This window comes from Sus scrofa, chromosome 10 (genome assembly GCF_000003025.6).
Source record: "Sus scrofa isolate TJ Tabasco breed Duroc chromosome 10, Sscrofa11.1, whole genome shotgun sequence".
NCBI lineage: Eukaryota > Metazoa > Chordata > Mammalia > Artiodactyla > Suidae > Sus > Sus scrofa.
Window position 1 is genome coordinate 60,388,537 of NC_010452.4, and position 16,828 is coordinate 60,405,364.

At 48.9% G+C, this 16,828-nt stretch overlaps 1 protein-coding gene and 1 long non-coding RNA gene across 7 annotated transcripts in view; both read left to right on the plus strand.

The window, feature by feature from the left end:
- The window catches only part of USP6NL (USP6 N-terminal like), a 204,895-nt gene extending 195,032 nt beyond the window's left edge, over positions 1 to 9,863 (plus strand). For all 6 annotated transcript variants that reach the window (XM_021064996.1, XM_021064995.1, XM_021064997.1 and 3 more), the window contains one exon: positions 1,776 to 9,863. In XM_021064996.1, the coding sequence (XP_020920655.1) occupies positions 1,776 to 3,106 (1,331 nt within the window). In that variant the 3' untranslated portion in view covers positions 3,107 to 9,863. The remainder of the gene's footprint in view (positions 1 to 1,775) is intronic.
- On the plus strand, positions 11,144 to 14,608 carry LOC106505197. Its single transcript, XR_002336415.1, has 2 exons — positions 11,144 to 14,229; positions 14,415 to 14,608. It is a non-coding gene; the product is annotated as an uncharacterized LOC106505197 (long non-coding RNA).

Sequence of the window (16,828 nt, forward strand, 5' to 3'; positions counted from 1 at the left end):
TGCCCAGTGGCGGGATGAGGAAGAGGGGCAAGGGGGAGGTACCCGAAGCCCTTCCTCTTTAACTCGAGCAGCTTTGCTTCTATTTTATATTAGGGTTTCATATGAAATTCGGTTTGAGAAAAAAAGATGCTGCTTTTAAAAAGTTTAAAAACTACTGAATTAGTAAAGCATAAAGGTTAATTTTATCTCAGTAATTCTGATTTTTGCAGTTTAACTATTTAAAAGATATTGCATCCCCATCAATCTCTGCTCCCTCTCCTCCCCAAAAATCTCATCAAATATTTTTAATATCTGGAGTTCCCGTCATGGCCTAGTGGAAACAAATCTGACTAGGAACCATGAGGTTTTGGGTTCCATCCCTGGCCTCGCTCACTGGGTTAAGGATCCAGCATTGCTGTGGCTGTGGTGTAGGCCAGCAGCTGTAGCTCCAATTAGACCCCTAGCCTGGGAATCTCCATATGCTGAGGGTGTGGCCCTAAAAAGCAAAAAAAAAATAAAATTATGATATGTGGATAAATAATACACTTAGCATCACTAACACTAGACTGTGAGCTCCATAAAAACAAATGGTTGGGTCTGCCTGCTCACAACTAATGGACTGTTTACCCAGTAAATATTTGTTAGGTGGATGGGTACACATTTGACAAGAACAACTTACTTTTAAGTGAGAATATATTATTTTGGAAGTTCCCATTGTGGCACAGCAGAAATGAATTTGACTAGGAACCATGAGGTTTCGGGTTCAATCGCTGGCCTCACTCAGTGGGTTAAGGATCTGGTGTTGCCGTGAGCTGTGGTGTAGGGCAGCAGCTGTAGCTCCAGTTGGACCCCTAGCCTGGGAACCTGCATATGCCACAGGTGTGGCCCTAAAAAGCAAAAGAAAAGAAAAATATATATATTATTTTGTTATAACAGGTAAAAAAACACATATATCTTAAACCGTAGAATTTTTACAGGTGGAATCTGTTGTTTTTTTCAAGATGGTATTTGTTGGGTATCCATACTGTAATAGATCATTTTTAGATCATTTTAAAACACTTTAAAAATGTCCAAGTTATTGCACCTTAATTCCTCAATAATTTTCCAATGTTATTTAAAATGTAAAACTAAAAATATCTAATACGATTTTCTCTTTATTCTCCTGCCCTTCCTTTTCATTTAAAGAAGGATCCTTTTAGAACATAAATTTTCAAATGGAGAATACTGTTTCTTTCTATGCTGGGAAGGTACTTGAGATGATAATAGTCACAGTAAGCTACTTGGGGACCACTTGGCGACTGCATTTGGTCATCAGTTGACTGTTAAGTTTGGCAGACCTGCTTGAAGTTGATGGGGAAAGTTTTACTGAGATTCCAGAACCGTTTTAGTTGAGGTATGCTAATGTAGGGATGTAATGTAAGACAGTGGACGACTGACCTGCAAGGATTGTTTTAGGAATAGAAATGAGGCTGTCAGCCTCCATGCTTGAGAACGCTTGTAACCATGTATCTTAACGAAATGTGAGACTCATGTTCCACAATTGTATGGACCTTATTTGAAGGTTATGAAATCTTCCTATCTCCATCCACACCGTGTAATAAGGCTTTGAGTTGTGCTGTGTGTTGGTATCGCTCTCTCTAAAACATGCTTCTCTCAAGCCACTAAAATTCTGCATGTGTGTGTATGCGTGTGCGTGTGCGCTCGTGTGGAAAGTATGGGTTATTCTACGTGGAAGTCCTAGAGCTGGTACTGCTTACCCATGCGCCTGTTACTTAGGAACTTCTCTTTCCCCGTAGGTAAAGAGGAGGAGTTTCCAAAGAAGCCTTTGGGACAACTTCCACCTGAATGTCTGTCGGCTGGCGTGAGTCACCTGAGCAACGGACAGAGAAGTGTGGGCAGGTCGAGCCCCCACCCGGGCGGCAGAAGAGAGAGCGGCTCGGCGCCTCACAAACCGCTGGAGCATCCCCCTGCGCATCAAGGAAAAAGTGGAACCCCGGAGAGAGGGAGGCAGCCCAGACGGAAGTCGCTGGACGAGGAGACGAAGAAGCTGAAAGAGGAGGCCGAGTTTCAGAGAAGACTGCCGGCCGCTGCCCAGGACGGTTCCAGGCAGTACAACCATGCCGCCGCCAACCAGAACAGCAACGCCACTTCCCACGGCAGGAAGGAGTTCGTGCCCAAGTGGAATAAACCGTCCGACGTGGAGAGAAGCGCCAAGTACGCCCTGGAAGGCCGAGCTCGCGCCGCCCACCCCGCCGCCCCGCGGGTGTCCAACGTGAGGCAGAAGGTGAAGGTTCTGGACGCGGACGAGGGGAAGCGCGGCTCCAACGCGTCCCAGTACGACAACGTGCCCGACGGCGAGAGCGGCGCGGTGGAGGAGGCGCTGGAGAGGGCACGCGCGCCCAGCCCGCGGAGGCCGGCGGCGTCGGGGGCCAGTCCGGCCAGGGCGCCGCCCGCGTTCACGCTGCCCGCGCCGCCGCCGAGCCACGCGAGGCCCCCGGCTCAGGCTCAGGCAGACGGGGAAGACCGCGGGCCCGCCCCGTCCTACAGCAACCCCCCTGTTTACCACGGCGGCTCCCCCAGACGCAGCCCTGCGTCTCCGCAGTTTCCCCGCGGGGCTCCGGTGAATCCTTCCCGGAGGCCTTACGGCTCCGCTCTCTCCATCGATGTTTCTCCAGAAAAGTCTTACACCCGCCCGACCCCTATTGTCCAGCCATCGAGCCGAATAGAAGTTCTCCCTGTTGATATTGGTGCCGGGGGATACTCGGGCAATTCCGGGTCACCAAAGAGTGGCAAATTCATCCTCCCTCCAGTGGATTATTTGCCGGATCACAGAAAATGGCCAGAAGTGGGTTACACTCTGAGGCCCGAGACGCATGGACCCGCGTGGACTCGCGATGCCAACCATAGCCACCTAAGCAGTCAACCAAAATACCCCGCCTTTCAACACGCCCCCTTTCAGGACCGCCCCCTCCCCGCAGTTTCAGTGGACAGCCCGGCGCGGTACAGGACTTGCCCGGCTCTAGAAGACGCCGGCTCGCCCGGGTATCAGTATTCAGGGCCCCCTCCCCCAGCCTATCACTACAGAAGCCGGGGTGGACTCTCCATTCAGGAATCAGTATTGCTGTGAGAATTTTTCCTGGCAACAGACAAGAGAATAGAAACCATACGAAACCTACATTGCTATGTTTGTAATTGCCAAAGCAGTATTTTATACCGTTGTAAACCACTCGCACAGCTCTCACGTCTGTCAGTACTAAGAGTGTATGGAAGTGTCTTCATCCCCACCGAATGCTGCTTAAGGTGACCTTTTAATTTGCATCATCACTGAACCTGTTAAAGAGACTTTAAGGTGGAAACATAGCAATAGCATTTAGGGATGCACGCACAGTTTCATTTAGATCATTCTTCCGAACCTGAATAGTTTTACTCTGTTAGCCCATTCTCTTTTGAGTAATGTTACAAAGCACTGAAAGACTGTAGAATAGATATTTTTAAGGCCACATGTAGTGTATGTGTCTTTTAATAGCTGTTATAGGCATCTATGCATACACGCTTGAACACAGAACTCAAGATATGTCAAAAAAGAAAACTACTTTTAATCCAGATCCATGATAATTTATTCTTCTTTTTCCTAACTTGTCTTCTAGTCAAGTTTTTGTTTTTGTTTCTTTTTTCTTTTTAACCCAGGTCCTAAACTGATTTGAGGGTTTGCCCTGACTTGATTAAGCATGTCACAGAATGCTCAGCTTTTTCATTCAGTTGCTGGCATTTTCTTTCAGTCTGAAAACTGGAAGACTTTGGAGAGAAAGGTTAGCCACTTAATGGTGCTTACAAACCAGGGCAGTTAGAGCGAGTTTATGGCCAGAGGTGCAGTGCTCGGTGTATGCACGTTCACCGCCCTGTTTGTGCATCTGTGCCCTTTGTTCTGGTCTGACTCTCTCCAAGCTCAGAGCAGAGTGTTCCTTGCCAGATGCCCAGGAAGTGCCGCAGTACAGCTCTCCAGCAGATGCCAGCAGGAGAAGTTGCAAGTCACTGATCATCAAGCTTTCACACAGGGCAGCAGAAAAAAACTCCTTTGAAATTCATTTGAAAGCAGGATTAGCAATATGGTAACTTCTTACTTCTGCCCCTTAAATCCCCGCAGAGCCTCCCACAAAGGGCCCAGAGTGGCATTTCCGTCATCTTTTCCTGGCCCGCGTGCTTTAAAGAATGTAGTCACTGTGTGTTGCTGCACATGGGCCATTAAATTAGCATCATGTTAAATTGTAAAAAAATGATCCTAATTATTACTAGGAATTGAAGATTTTGGTCTTTTTTTTTTTCATAGTATGACTTTCATGCTTTCAAGTCAGTTTTTTTGTTTGTTTTTTTCTTTGATTTGTTTCAGTGAAAAAAATTCAGGTTCATAGTAAAAAAAAAAAAAAAAACAATTAGCAACGTCTTTTAAAATATTACACTACAGTTACCAAAACACTGACCAAGTTTTGGGCACTCCAAGAAGGTATGAGTTTGGGTTTCATTGGAGAGCTTGTTTTCAACATTACTTTGATCCTGTTTGAACAGTAGGGAGAGAATACAGATCCTGCCATTTAATGGTCCTTCCTGTTGCAAGTTGGGGCTTTAAGCTTTCAAGGTACAGAAGTATGTCTTTTAAAATGAGAGTAACATTTGTTTAGCTAGTGAATGTGACAATATTTTTTATGTATATAATGAGTCTAATGTAATTTTAATCAGCTGGGTAATGATGTTATTAAATGGCAAAACAAATGCAGTGTATTAGCAGCTAAGCACTGCAAGGCAAAATCCAGACACTGGCAGGCTCCTGATTCAGATAATGTGGACACTTAGAAATAAATGTATATAAACATGTAGCTGGGGATCTGAATTCCAATTTTAAACCATGATTCTATGACTTGTAATAAACCAAGCTGTACAATTTAGTTGATGATAGCAGCCTCTGAGCTGCTCCAAAATATATATATCAACAGTGGTAAATACTGTAGAATTATATATATATATACACACACACACATATATATATATATATGCAAAATATATATATACACACACTATTTTCTTAATGTCATCTGACATTTTTTATCTGTACACTTTTTTTGATGTGATTGTTTTTAACATGCTAAATAAGTATATTTTTGTTTTGTGTCTTTTATGTGCTTTTTTCCATATGGCATCCCTGATGCGTCTCCAGCTAAATTCCACGCTAACTGAGTAGGTACTGCCCTGTGTTTGCCCACATGACTTTCTGTATATCACAGTTCTTTGTCCTGTGCTTTTCTCATTTCCAGTAGTTCTGTATTTGGAACCTCATCACCTTCCCTTTATTTGATCATTATTAACAGCAGTAAGGTGTTATTTTCAGTTTTCCCCTATCGTATAGCTCTCTTTTTCACGTAGGAAAATTTAATTTGAAGTTATTTTGCCACCATACAATTTTACTCTTTCAAATTTATATTTTAATAAAAGAAAAATAATAATGATAGAAGATGAAATAATATTCATAAAGTGGGTCAAATATACTTACAAAATGTCTGGTAAGGATTTTCATAGTGTGGAGATTAATTTTACTCTGTTAACTGTACATGTAGTAAATATTTTGTGACTATTAAGTCTTTTCTTCAGAGCAGTTGTGCCTAACATAGTAAGCACTTTGATACAGTTTGGTTTTTTTTTGGGGGGGGTTCTTTTGCTTTGCTTTTGTTTTTTGCTTTTTAGGGCCGCACCCATGGCATATGGGGCTTCCCAGGCTAGGGGTCAAATTGGAGCTACAGCTGCCAGCCTACACCACAGCCACAGCAACAAGGAATCCAAGCCGCATCTGCGATCTACACCACAGCTCGCGGCAACGCCAGATCCTTAACCCACTGAGTAAGGCCAGGGATCCAACCCAAATCCTCATGGATCCTAGTCACGTTTGTTAACCACTGAGCCACAAAGGGAACTCCCCAGGTTTATTTTTTTAATATTTAGTTTGAAAAGTTAAAGAAACTAGACCTAGTGTCTCAAAAGTTTTTTTTTTTTTTTTCCTTTTGTGTTTTTTCCTTTTTTTTTTTTTTTAGGACTGCACCTGCAGCATATGGAAGTTTCTGGGCTAGGGGTGGAATCAGAGCTGCAGCTGCCTGTCTACACCTCAGCCACAGCAACACGGGATCAGAGCTGCATCTTCGACCTACTCGTGCAACGCCGGATGCTTCACCCCCTGAGCCACAACGGGAACTCCATCAAAAGGTTTTAGAACTTCAACTCTTTCAGGTGTTTATAGGATTTTAAAAATAGCTTTTCAAGCTGGGAGATACCAGCTGTCATCTACATGTGTCAGATCAGACCCCCGAGGATTGTCGGGGAGGCGGAACTCTTTTCTTCTGTCTCTGGCTTCTCCACCCAGGCCCTGTGAGCTGGACTGACCAAGCTGACAAAGGACAGGTCAGCGGCCAGAACACCCAGAGGTTCACTACTGTGCGCATCCTGCCTCCCTTGGTGCCCGGTGACGAGGAACCGCAGGGGCGCTCACTCAAGGTCCCTGCACCTAACTTGGTCCACAAGGAGGTGGGCAGCAAGGGCACCTGGGGAGAAGCAGACGCTTTTCTGGAGGGCTGTTGGAGAAGCGATGGGAGAGGCGATAGTTTGTGGCAGTGCCCAGGGTGGTGCCAGGAGAGATTCGAGCTGCCCGGGGAGGGCATTTATGACACTTGAGTCCACGGGCAGGCTCTGCTTTTAGGCAGATGAGGGATTTCCTGAACGCCAGTGCCTTCGGCTCAAAAATCCTTCTTATGCCAAAGTGGCTTATTTTGGGGTGGCAGGTCCTGACGCCCTTCTCTGTCAGTGGCAGAATGTTTCTTAAAGAAAGGAAATTCAGTCAGTGGGACATTTCTGGAAAAGACAAATAGATGTTTACAGGATGCGATGTGATTGTTTCAACTTTTCTTTCATTTTAAGGGTCTGATACTAAATGTTACCTGGTGGCACTTGATCATGGAGGTTTGTATTTGTGGTCATTTCCGATTTCTCCCCCCAGGGCCTGTTATGCTGTAAACACAGAAATGATCCCTGGTCGATACTTTGCTAAGGTTTCTTTTCATCTTCATGATTAGAAACATTCCATGTCCACAAATCGGGATTTATTCACAGAGGGTCTGCCGTTTAATCTCCTGAAAATATTACTCTGAGTTATCTTTTAGACTCAGACCTTTGAGTATATGCTCCAGACTGTGGGTTAATTAAGACTGTGGCTTTGGCGATCTGGATTTTTCCTTTGTTTTAATTGTTCTTGAACGGGTTTTAAATGTCACTTCTAGTGTGGCCATTAACACGTATTGACCAGATGGTTTTAATAAGTCAGACTTGACCTTTACAATGACCTACGGTGTTGAGGACGGAGGAGAGGATTCCATTTCACGTTCTCATGCGAGCTGTACTGTTAGTGGGATTTTCAGTTATCCGTAAATCTAAGCAGAACTGCCCCGTTTTATCGGGAAGACTGTTAAAACACAGAGGAGCACATTTTAGATCTCAGAGGAGTGTGTCTCAACCTCTGCTGCTGTTTAGAATTTTCTGGAGAATTTTTTTTTAGAGTGGATTGTCGTATATTCCCACCGTGAGCTGTCTCAGATCCTTAACAGGTCAGTTCCAGAGTTTAAAATCTCTGATTTCAGCTAAGTGAGAAAAACTTCTACTGGAAAGCTGAACATCACCAGCCATCTGTAAATTCTGATGAACTGCCCACAGTGAAAGTACAAGTGGCTTCGGGTCAGTGGCCGGACCCTGAACTTCGTCTCCCCACCACGTACAGTAATACTTCCGGGCGGGTGGGGCTTTATGAAGATTTCCGTTTTCCTGCACCACCTCTGTCACTTGCCTAAAGTGACAGGCCAAAAAGAGGCCTGAGCTGTGGGAAAGCCCAAGTGCACTTCCTCCCCGTGGGGAGCCGAGAAGATGCTGCCTAGTCTGGTTGTCCTCCGGACCCGTTGGCACCTACAGTGCACTAGTGCCCCGGGACCGTGCTGGGCTCCCACTTTAAGAAATGAGATGCATTGTGTGATCTGTGTCCAGTTCGGTGTTGCGATGTGGGCAGGTGGCTATCACGGGTAAGAAAGGCCAGCGCAAGCAGGTCAGGGAGGGCCTGAGGGGGGCGCGCAAAGTGGAAAAGCCTGAAGGCAGTGGATGGAGGGGCGCTTGTGCCATGGGATGGCATGAGCATGGCATGGTGTCGGGGAGGGGGATGTGGTGGCAGGTGCCACAGAGACCAGGCCCAGGGGGTCTCAAGTGCCACACGCAGGCATGTGCGCACAAGCCTGGAGGAAGCCAGGAAGAGAGCCAGTCGTCTGTCTGAAAGCTGGTTCAGAGCCTAACGCCAGGGAAGAAGGTTCAAGGAAACAGGGATTCACTAGTTAGGAGGACAATTTACTAAGTGAAGTTGGCAAAACTTGATCATTGGTTGAATGTAATCATGATAATTATGAAAAGTAGCTAACATGACTGAATGTTTGCCGTGTGTCTGACACTGTGCTAGCATCTTACCTCTTAATTCACTTAATTCTGACAGTAGCTATGAAGTATGGATTATCTTAATTCCTGATGTACAGATGAAAAAACTCGAGGTAACTTGTCCCAGGTGACACAGCTGGTAGGTAATAGATCCAGGACTGGAATCGGAATCCAGAACCTGTGCTTCCCTCCCACAGCCAACAGTTTTTAGGAAGTGTGATTTATCTACCATAAAGTTCACCCATCTCAGTGGACACGTCAATGCTTTTTTAGTAAGTCCCGGAGCTGTGCAGCCATTACGACACACCAATTTGGGGACGTTTCCATCACCTCAAAAAGACCTCTTGTGCCCATTTGTGATCTCCATCCCCCAGCCGCAGGCAACCACTAATCCACCTTCTGTCCTTCTGATTTCATAGAGATGGAATCAGATAACACCGGTTTTTGCATCTGGCCTCCTTCCTTTGTCTATCCAGCCACCAGCTGATAGAGCCTTGGATTGGTTTCACATGCTGCCACGACCACTTGTGTACAGACGTGTGTGTGTGGCCGTGTTTTCATTTCCCTTGGGTATTCGTTTAGGAGTGCTGTCGCTGGGTTTTACTGTGTTTGGTTCAGCTTTTTAAGGAACTCCCACACTCTTCCGAAGTATCTGCCCTGTTTGACCTTCCACCAGCAGTGTTTGAGGGTTCCGGTTTTGGCGCACCCTCGCCGGCACGTGTTATCTTGTACTTTTTGGTTAAAGCCGTTCTAGTGGGTATGAAGTAATAGCTCATTGTGGTTTCATTTGCGTTTCTCAAGTAGCCAATGATGCTGAGGATCTTTCCATGTGCTAATGGATCATTCATGTATATTCTTTGATGAAATGTCTGTTCAGATCTTTTATTAATTGGGTTTTCTTATTTTTAAAAAGTAACAGTTCTTAAAATACTCTGGATACAAGTCCTTTATAAGACATATGATTTGCAAGTATTTTCTCCAAGTCGGACATGTCTTTTCAGTATCTTAATGGTGTCTTTTGAAGTGTGAATGTTTTTAATTTTAATAAGTCCAGTTTATTTGTTATTTATGGATCATGCTTTTCATATTGTATCTCTCTGCCTAACTCAAGGTCGCAAATGATTCTCTCCTAAATTCCATTCCAGAAGTTTTACAGTTTCCCCTCTTACATTTGGGTCTGTGAGCCGTGTTAAATTATTATTGTTTAAGGTGTGAGGTGGGATCTAAGTCTGTGTGGCTATCCATTGGTCTCAGCACCATGTGTTTAAAAGACTGTTTTCTCAAACGGAATTGCCTTGGTACCTCTGTCAAAAATCAATTGATCATATATTTAAATGTTTATTTTAAGTTTCGAAATCGGGAAATATACATCCTTTAACTTTGTTCTTCTTCGAATTGTTTTGACTATTCTGGGGCCTTTGCATTTCTATATAAATTTTAGGATCAGCTTGTTTCTGAAAAACAAAAACAAAGAAAGACAAACAAAACCTGTTGAGCCTGTAGATCAGCTTGGGAATCTTAACCATGCTGGATCTTTTGTTTTGTTTTTTTGTCTTTTGTCCTTTTAGGGTCGCGTGTGTGGCATACGGAGGTTCCCAGGCTAGGGGTATAATCGGAGCTGTTGCTGCTGGCCTACACCAGAGCCACAGCAATACCGGATCCTTAACCCACTGAGTGAGGCCAGGGATCAAACCCGCAACCTCATGGTTCCTAGTTGGATTCGTTTCCGCTGCACCACTGTGGGAACTCCCAGTGTTGACTCTTTTGATCCATAAACAATGTTAATTTTGATTTTTAATTTATTTTTCACCTGATCTCTCTTTTGAATTTATTTTGATCTTTAATTTCTCTCAGCAAGGTTTTGTAGTTTCAGTCTTGCACTTCCTTTGTTAAGTTATTCCTAGGTGTTTTCTTTTTCTTGCTCTCGTGGATAGAATAGTTTTCTTGGGAGCCTGTGTGCTTAAACATCATTCTGTCCTGCTGAGGCTCGAGGAAGGCTCGGGATTAATGTCTGTGGTTCCCAGGTTGGGTGGCAGGGTGGGGAGGGGGGCCATCTTCTGTTGAGAAGAATTCAGGGGAAGGGGCCATTTCGGTTTGGTGGGGAACTGGCTTCTGTTTTGACGCACAGAATCTGAGGAATAGAGACGGGCGGATGGTGCTGGCTGGCAGCCAGTGGTTCCGGAGAGATTCGGGCTGCCCAGCACGTAGAACTCAGGTCATGGGAGGGCGCGTGCCTCAGGGGAGGTTGAGCTGAGGATGGGAGGCCGGGGTCCTCACATTTAAGCGGGGCTGCAGGGAAAGGGCACGTGAAGGACTCAGAGGGACGGTCCTGGACTGGCTCCGGGTACCCGGATGCCCTGCGATTGAAGACGGAGCTTTTGACTGGCACGAGTTTGAAATCGGCATCCGTGGCCGCCTCTGTTCTCGTTCCTGGGAAATGGTGAAGTCACAGGATGACAATATCCATGTCCTCCTCTCCAGCGTCCAGATTGCAGTGTTCATTTCACGGCGTCCAGGGGATTAAATGAGTGGAGCTGTGCAAAGGGTCCAGCGCAGTGTTGTCACACAGTGATGAGTCGCAGTGTTGTCTGATCAGGCGCCTCCAGGGCCGGGTGTTGGAGGCCCCTGCCGTCCTGGAGCTGAGTGTCATTGGGGGTGGGTGGGGAGGGGGATGGCACAGGGCCATCTGAGAGGAGGGGGGCCCCAGGAAGGAGCAGATGGTCTGCAACAAGGAGCAGGGGCAGGACCAGTGACTTCACTGAAAAGACAGGGTCTGACGGGCTTGGTGCCGCATCGGCTGTCATTCCTGCAGTCAAGGCAGGCCCGCACCCGTGGGAGGCGATGCAGTTCTCTTCAGAGAAGGGGGGCTGGGGAGGGATGGAGTCACATGGGAAAATAATGCCAGTTCCAGCCGTTCAAACACTCAGGTACCCCAACCGCTCAGCCTTCAGTTTGATTCCAGTTTGCTGCTTTCTGTATTCATAGGGATTCAACCACCAAATGTTATCCTTTCTGTAGTGCAGACCTTTGATTTTAATTTGGAGGAAAATCGGCATAACCCTACGAGAAAGCAGGCTGCATCAAGAAAACGCTCACGTTCCGCCCCAGAAACACCCTTGACCTTGGAGCGCTCTTTAGTCTGCTGCCGCGAGCAGTGCACTAAGGAGCCGTGGCATAGAAGTGGCTGTGGGCCCACAGCCGAGAGGCCCGCTGCTCTGAAAGCTGAATGCGGGTCAGCCGCAAATTCCTGGTGTGCCCCTGGGCAGGGCAGGGCTGGGCCTCCCTGGGCCTGGGTTCTCTGGTCTGTAAAACTCTGGAGGTTGGAAGGCGAGTTTCAAGAGAGTTCTGCCCCAAACGCTTTGTCTGGGTGCCCTCTCGTGGTGGACAAAGGCCAGGTGGTCCCTGGTGTCGTGGAGCGGCAGCAGTGGCGAGGGGTGGGTGGGCGGAGGCTGCCATTAACTCTTTGTTACCAACACAAGTGAAGACCCACGTCTGCGCCAAGGACCAGGAGGGGAGGCCCCCGTGCTCGACACCAGCAACGAGACCAGCGTGAAGGTGATGCTCGGGAGAGAGACGGTTTGAACTGGATGTGCAGGGAACTCACCATGGTCGTGGGCAGAGGAAACCAGGTGACCGTCAGGGAAGGTGAGGCCTCGCTTGGAGGACAGCCTGGGAGCAAAGCACGCAGAGGAGCAGGCCTGACGCCAACAGCTCAAGCTGCCGTCGCGAAGGCCGTCTTAAGTTACGAGCACATCTGTACCCGCAGATGATACCATGGCCTGAACTGCCTTTGAAAGGCAGATCGGTGGCTGCTCCACAGGCTTTCAGTGTGATGGAGGGGCCCAGGGCCCGTCAGGTGTGCACTCGGTCCCAGCGTGCCTCTCAGCAGCAGTGCGAGCTCAGCAAGTCACCTTCCCTTTCGGGCCTCCGCCGCGGCTGGGAAACGTGGACTTTCAGTGAAGCTAAACAGGGTGGCTGAGGTGTTTGCGGACAGTGGGTCTCAACCAGGGCTGCCAGTGAGAAGCTGCCCCAGATGGTGATTCCCAGGCCAGTTATGCTGGAATGTCTCAGGGTGGTGCCCAGGAATTGGGGTTTTTTAAAGTTACACACACAGCCCTGTATCTTATGATGCTCTAATCCGTCCCTCCGAACCGAACCATGGGACCCGGTTGTTAGGAATGTCACGTGGCTGCTAGGAGTGTCCAGCAAAGGTCTAGAGCCTTGGGCTTGAAACCTGTGATGAGAGGCCACACGTGACCTGCCTCTGTCAACAAGTGACACATTTTGATCATAAAGAGAGGAGATGCCACCCCCTCCCCACCTGTGTCTTTGTTCTCCTCACACCCCCATCACTCTCTTTCTATCAGAAACCACCTTAAAGGCCACATGAGGGGGCTTTGCTCTGGAGGGTTCGAATGGCGTAGGGAGAGAACACAGGCCTGACAGCAAGCGTGGAGACGACGCTCGGCTTTCCCACTCACCTTGCTGGACCCCCGTCTCGCGTGTGACAGAACGGGGGCCTTCCCCGCAGCGTCGCTCTGCGGATCTACCGAGATGACAACCTGCAGGGGGATCCACCAGGTCCCGCCAGGGCCGGGCCTCGATGGTCAGTCCGCGTTAAATGAGGAAGGGGAAGGTCTGTGCACAGGAGGGGCTGATACGTTCACGTGTAAAGAGCTCGACTCTCCCCTTTAGACGTGCCCAGTTTCTCCAGGTGGAATTCGGGCAAAGAATAGTCAGCCCTGCGGGTAAAGAAGTACAGCCTTTAAACATATTCTCCGTCCCCATTCACTAGAGAAACAGAAACGGAAACAAGGACTGACAAAGCCAGTTGGCAAAAAGGGTGCCAGTCCCCTGCTGGGGGAGGGAACGTGCCTCCCAGATGTGCCCCGGCCCAGCTGTGTGCCCTGTCCAGTGCCCCTTCTGTGAGCAGAGGTACAAGTGGGGGGAGGCCGTAAAAGGGGGGTTGTCTCGCCACTGTTTGCAAAGGAGGAAAAACAGGAATAGCCTGAGCGGCCGCCAGCAGCAGAAAGCTTAAATTAGGGTGTGACCCCAGGAAGCGCGCCAACGCCGTTCACCCCTTCAAAGCCGGGGCTGGCCTGATACGGACCGACCTGGAAAGACGTTGGATTTATTGCTCAGTGCACAACGCTGCACGCGCCCTCTCATCGCCCTCAGCCGGCTTTCCAGCTTCTGCCTCAGGCCAGCCTGGAAGCTGGTGGTCGTGTGGTGTCGAAGGTCGTGGGTGGGACCAGAGTCACTCGCCCAGAGGTTGGGGGCGGGGGGGGGGGGCTCTGCGTACGCGAGGCTTCGAAGCTTTGACGACTCCCCGAAGAAGCTTTTGGAACTGAGGGCCGGGCGCCCGGGAGGAGGATGAGCCGCCTGAAACAGGACGGGAGGCCGGGCTGTCCAGGGAGGTGGGAGTGAGGCGGAGCCTGAACCTCCCCATGGGGCTCGGGTCATGTTTAAAGGCTTTAACCGAGGAGCCTGGAGGGGCTCTGGGTGGAACTCGCCGACGCCCAGCCGTGCTCAGCGAGAGGCCCTCCAAGTGCCGGAGGCCCCTTGACCAGTCCTGCTTCTTCCCTTCCTGTGCTTTCAGGAGGAAAGGAAGCAAAGGCTCCGGGCGGGCGCAGCCCTGAAAGGCAGCAGGTGGTCGCAGGTGGAAGGCACACCCCAAGTGCAACCTCGGAGGCCGGCGGGGGGCCTGGGATGAAAGGGCTCTTGGTTATTTTCCCAAGGAAGCTGAAGGTCAGAATGCCGCCCCATGCTGACGGGAAGGCAGTAATTGTTCGTTTGTTTGTGGAAAGCTCTCTCAGAAATGCGAAGACCTTGGAATGGGGGGCCTGGGGGGGGGGGCGGGGTGGTGTCAGGAATCCGATCCCTCCTGGTCTCTTCCTGCTGAGCGAGTCCACGCTGGTCTGCTTCCATTTCAGAGTCTGCGAGGGAAGCCGTCTTCTCCTCCCGGCCAGGCCAGCCCGTCAGAAACCCTGCAGGCTGTTGATTGATTTCAGAAGCGGGTGGGGAGGTTTTAAACCTGGACTTGGCCCAGCTTTTAAAAATCACTGAATGTTCCTTAACCTGTCTTTTGTATTTCATGGATCAGTAAAATGTTCTGCAAAATTTGGTACACTGTGATAGAATTGTCCATTTTTATTTTATCAAATGTATTTTTTTTTTTTTTTTTAATCTTTAAAAATATTATTACGCACGTGAAAAAGAAAGTAAGAGCGTAAACTCAAAAAAATGGACAGTTAAACTGAATGTAGTAAGCCTTTTTAAAAATCCACTCTATTAATCTTTCTTCTTTTTTCTTTTTAACACCCTTATTGTCATGGCAGCCTGGTAGAAACGCAGCCCTGGTGCACACATCGGCATTTAAAGGCCACTCAATTCATGTTTGTTTGAATACCAGATGATATGATTAGATTGTATGGTTTGTAGAAAATTAAATTCTTTAGCTAAACCAGATGCTAAGCTTCTGCCCAGAATCAATATACTATTAGAAGTCCAGGAAACTAATAAACATACCGTAACTATTAATTTATGGATGGGTTTTTGGCACATAACCTTAGAGAAGGAATCCAGGCTTGAAACAGCTTTTGTGATGCCAGATGGAGTTTAATCAGAGGCCTAAGAAGGGATATCTGTGCAGTGTCTGAAAAAACCCACTGTGATCTGAGTTAGGTCTGAGATAAGCCAAGAGAAGCAGGGAAAACCAGAGCCTCATCCAGACTCACAAGAAGAAAGGAAGGCCCGTGCAGAGGCAACCAGATGTTCCTTTAGGAAGAAGCGTGCTGGTGAGAAGCAGAGACAACTTACCTACCTAGAGTCCAGCCACCTGCCAGCTTCCCCCGAAGACAGGAGGCCAGAGGGACCTGTCCTAACCAACTGAATGTAGGGTGGCAGAGGTGGTGCGCCATGCCCTTGGGGAGCGTCTCAGACGTTGGCCCTCACGCGGGGACTCCGGCTGGGTCATCCCTGAGGCTCCCGCTGTTAGAGGACGGACAGTTTACAGATGAAGAAGCGAGCCCGGAGCTGTCCGGGGACGCGCCTGGGGTCTCGCGACTGGGCAGGAACCGGCCCTTACCTTCCCCTGCTGCTGCTCCAGCCCAAAGCGGATTGAAGGCGCAAATCCCAAGGCGAGAGATGGGCAGCACGTGCGCCCCCTGCCCACAGCCAGACAGCCCTCAGCCTGAGAGTGTGCGTGACCCACCTGCCAAGCAGCAAACCCTGGCACAGGTATTCTAGAAATGGCAATCTGGGTGAAAAGAGCCGACACACCTGCAGGCCCCCTGCATCGCCGTGTAGACTGGCCTGGGCAACGGTGGCCCTGGATCACTCACGGCGTGTGATTGAATCCACTCTGTGCCCAGAAGTGGCCGTCAGAACGAGTCACGTTGTGTGCACTGCAATCCAGTTGAGACACAAATTCCCGGTCCAGGTCTTCAGCAGCTTGCTGGATTACTGCAGGCACCTTCTCCTCGACCACACGATCTCACATCACACCTTTAAAGGCCAACTTGGATTCTGTCCTCTTCCGGCTCGAAAACCCTTCGGTGGCTCCCACGGCCGTCCTGTTCCGTATCCATCGTTCAGCCCAGCTTTCGAGGCGGTCTGTGACAAAGGCTGTGAACGGCCTTGCGGCAGGGTTTGCCCCTGGAAATGACTCGGACCATGGTGGGTTTGGAAGTAGTGCAGTTGGACATGGGTGTGAAAGCTCAGTGAGGGGCTTTGCTGGCTGCGAGGCCCCCCGGGAGCTGCGGCTGGACTCAGCTTCCCAGGTGGCTGGTTTTGGTCGGCGCTTCAAACGCCACAGCACCTGACTGTCCTCTGTGGCGCTCGCGAAGGATGCCCCCCGCCAGGTTAAGGGCAGAGGCACAAAGCATGGTGTGCCTTTACCTCCCCGCACCCTCCCCGGGCATCCTCTGTTGCTTTGTACCCCGCCCCCCCCCATAGCTGAGACTCTTGCCACCGGTGTCACACGCCAGCATCAAATTCATATTTAAGTAAGGGTGTCAGATCTCAGTTATGAGTCTCTACCCAGGGGCCTCGATTTTTCATAGACCTCACTCTTCATATGGTTTTAAGGTACACAGAATCTTTGAGGAACAGGTTAGTTTCACATGGAAGTTGGGGAGTTGCCTCGTGGCTCAGCAGGTTACGGATCCAGCATTGTCACTGCAGTGACTTGGGTTGCCCCTGTGGTGCAGGCTCGATTCGTGGCCTGGGAACTTCCACATGTCACTGGTGCGGCTAAAAAAGAAAAATACATTAAAAAAAAAAAAAAGACCTCCATGGAAAGAGCACCAAGTGGACGTTGGATGTTACCAACATCTGCTACCGACTG